The sequence below is a fragment of the Castanea sativa genome, chromosome 1, assembly GCF_040712315.1.
Source record: "Castanea sativa cultivar Marrone di Chiusa Pesio chromosome 1, ASM4071231v1".
In the NCBI taxonomy this organism is placed as follows: domain Eukaryota; kingdom Viridiplantae; phylum Streptophyta; class Magnoliopsida; order Fagales; family Fagaceae; genus Castanea; species Castanea sativa.
This window is the reverse complement of record NC_134013.1, coordinates 68555654-68558810: the sequence shown is the minus strand read 5'-3', so window position 1 is coordinate 68558810 and position 3157 is coordinate 68555654. Positions and strand designations below refer to the sequence as shown.

Below are 3157 nucleotides of genomic sequence, written 5' to 3'. Positions count from 1 at the left end.
TTTTGTATTAGTGAAACAATGCGTTTCATTTAATTGTCCACAACATTTTCGTGTTTCTCTATCTCTCCCTTGTGCCTTACATGGTTAGTTATTAGTATTAGTCCTTAATTATTATTATTTTTCTTTTATTTTTAATTCTAAAATGGTGGGTATACTAAAAGACATGAAGAAGAGAGAAAATGTGTGGTATAAGCTAAGGCAATCAATGGGAGATTAATGAGATAATAGTAAAATATAAGTTAATGTAAACTTTTGGGTAATAGTAAAAAATACTTAATAAAAAGAGGTAAAAAAAATGTTAAATGTAAAATTAGAGCACCATATGGCAAGACCTCAAGCAACTCACTTGAAGTTAAATAAGGGAAGCACTTATTTTGATTGGGCAAAAATAGAAGAAAGAATTTGTTGGACTTAGGAAAGCACTAATTGCATATGCTACTTGTGATTATCTTTCAATATTTTACGGTCTGTTTGGATTGAGAGAGAGTCATAAAAATTTGGCCCAAAATTAGCCTATTTTAAGCCAACTCTACTCCTCTCTCCTCCACTCTCCCTCTTTCCCCTCTCAATCCAAATGGGCCCTTAGAGCATTACGCTCCACCACTAACAATTTATCTATACACAAACAAAAGAACTTAACCTTGGATTTTTGTCTCTAGAAGTATGATCTCAATAAAAAGAGTTAATTTTTAACCATTTAAATAAGGTTAGCATAGTTTAGGTAATGCACTTTTGCTACAGTTCTTATAAACATCACATTCTACTGATTGTTTTGAGAATGTTATACATATATTATCGCATAATTGTTATAGATTTTTGTTAGTAATGAGTTCATGGAAAGAGTTAACCAAAAAAAAAAAACCTGTAGAGGTTTCGTCGGCTTGGTAGTGGTGGGAGACTAGCTAGCATGGTGGTGGTGGGAGGCCAACCAGCATGATGGTGGTGGTGGCCCCTCAAATTCCTTTCTTTTTCTCTCTTACAAATGCTTTGTCTATCTCAAATTTTTTATTTTGGTAATTGTGGTATAGTGCGTTTCTTTTAACAATCAAAAATATTTTTGTGTTTCTCTATCTCTCCCTAGTACCTTATTGGGTTAGTTATATTAGCCCTTAGTTATTGAGTTAGTACCTTAGTTATATTAGCCCTGATGGTTTTTAATTTTCATTTATATTGAATATCACTTTTCTTTTTTTGATAGGAATACTGAGAATGATATTATTGAAGCACTTAAAATGTTACATCGTGGATAAGAGCTTGCTCTAAAAAGCAAGGCATCTTTTCAATCCATGCAATAAAATCAACAATGCCAAGAGCACGTTTCGCTAGTAAGTGAGCCGGCCTATTCCCATGTCTTTTAACATGAGAGAATTCCACCCTATGAAAGCCCTTGCTAAGGTCCATAATGCCTTGTACAACTGCCAAGACTGCAGATGGTAGAGCCAATGTTCCATTTAGAACTTGGGCCATGATTAAAGAGTCACTTTCCACCACAATGTCCTGGATACCGATATCTTGAGCAAACAACAACCTAGCCTCAATAGCCTTGGATTCGATCTCAATAGGACCTAGAGGAGCATTCAAGTTCCTGCACAACGCAGCCTCCACTCTACCCAAATCATCTCTAACAATCACACCCACACCTGCCTTCTTGTTTGCTTTAGCTACCACGCCATCAACATTTATTTTAAACAAAGTCCGTGGTGGTGGGGACCATGTCATGGTTCTCTACATGATAGGCTTCAAGTTTGTTTATGCTACAGTAGCAACACTATATTCCTCCATGTAGGTTGCCTCCCAACTCACCAACACATTTCTTGGCTTTCTCTGGGCTCCTAGTCTTACTTCATTTCTATTATGCCACATTACCCATGCTAAAACAACCACCCGAGCCACCATGTCCACATCTACTTGGTCTACCATTAGCATATTCCACATCAGATCATAAAAAGAAGTCATAAAGAAAGCTCCACCTGGCAACACTATTTTTGAGCAAGCCCACACCTCATGTGCCTTTGAACAAGAGACAAAGGCATGACCCGTTGTTTCAACCTCCAACCTACACCCATCACAGAGGTTGTCTTGCACGATCTTGCACTTTAGAAGGTTTATCTTGGTGGAAAGTATGTCGTGGCATGCTCGCCATGTGAAGTGTTTAGTCTGGTGTGGAAGAGGAAGGGCCCATATCCTTTTCCGAAATTGCCGACCTAGACCCACATCCAAGCTAGTGCCACTGCTGGGGTTTGATGAGATTCTTGTTGCTACTACATATGCACTATGAACACTAAACTTTCCATTTGGTGATTCGGCCCACACTAGCTTATCTTCTAGAAAACGGGAACTTAAGGGTATGCTCTGTATAATATCAACCTCATACAGAAGAAATAAGGCAGCAAAGACATCTGATTTCCATCTGGCATTTTCATGGTCTATGAGCTCCCCCATTAGAGTAATTGAGTGCAGAAACAACCTGGGAGAAGCCACTCTGTGAGTAGGGGCTAAAGGCAACCACTTGTCACCCCATATCCAGATATTTCTACCATTGCCAACCCTCCATTTAATCCCTTCCCTAACCACGAATTGAGCAGCCGTGATGCTTCGCCACATATATGACGAGTTGTTTCCCATAGACACTTCAATGAACTCACATGTAGGGAAATATTTGGCCTTGAGTACCCTGTAGACCAAGGATGTGTGATCCTTTTGCAACCTCCACTCTTGCTTAGCTAAGAGTTGAATTGTTTCAGCTACTTGAAACCCATACCTCCACTGGATTTTGGTTCGCACATTTTCTCCTAGCTTAGCCAAGCAATCTTCTTCTCATCCACTTTTTGGCCCCACCAGAAATTCCTTATCATGTTGGTTAGGTCATCACAAAGGGAATCAGCAGCTCATGGTGTAGGTGTGGATTGCTTGTGCCACCGCCTTAATCAAGACTTCCTTGCCCGCCTTGGATAACATCTTTTCCTTCCAACCTGCTAGCTTCTTACCCATTTTTCCTTTATGTCATTAATTGAATTACGCTTGTTCTTGCCCACCAAGGAAGGTAAGCCTAAGTAATTCTCATGCTGCTTGATCACTTGTACTCCAAATCTCCCTTTAATTTCTTCCTTGATAGTGGTATGGGTGTTGCTGCTAAAAAAGAGGGAGGTTTTTTCTC

The 3157-nt window shown here is 39.3% G+C and overlaps 1 protein-coding gene across 1 annotated transcript; it reads right to left on the bottom strand.

The window, feature by feature from the left end:
• Positions 1 to 1227: 1227 nt before the first annotated feature.
• On the bottom strand, positions 1228 to 1719 carry LOC142632853 (uncharacterized). Its single transcript, XM_075807178.1, has one exon. The coding sequence runs from the start codon at positions 1717 to 1719 to the stop codon at positions 1228 to 1230; it is 492 nt and encodes a 163-aa protein (XP_075663293.1).
• Positions 1720 to 3157: the final 1438 nt, after the last annotated feature.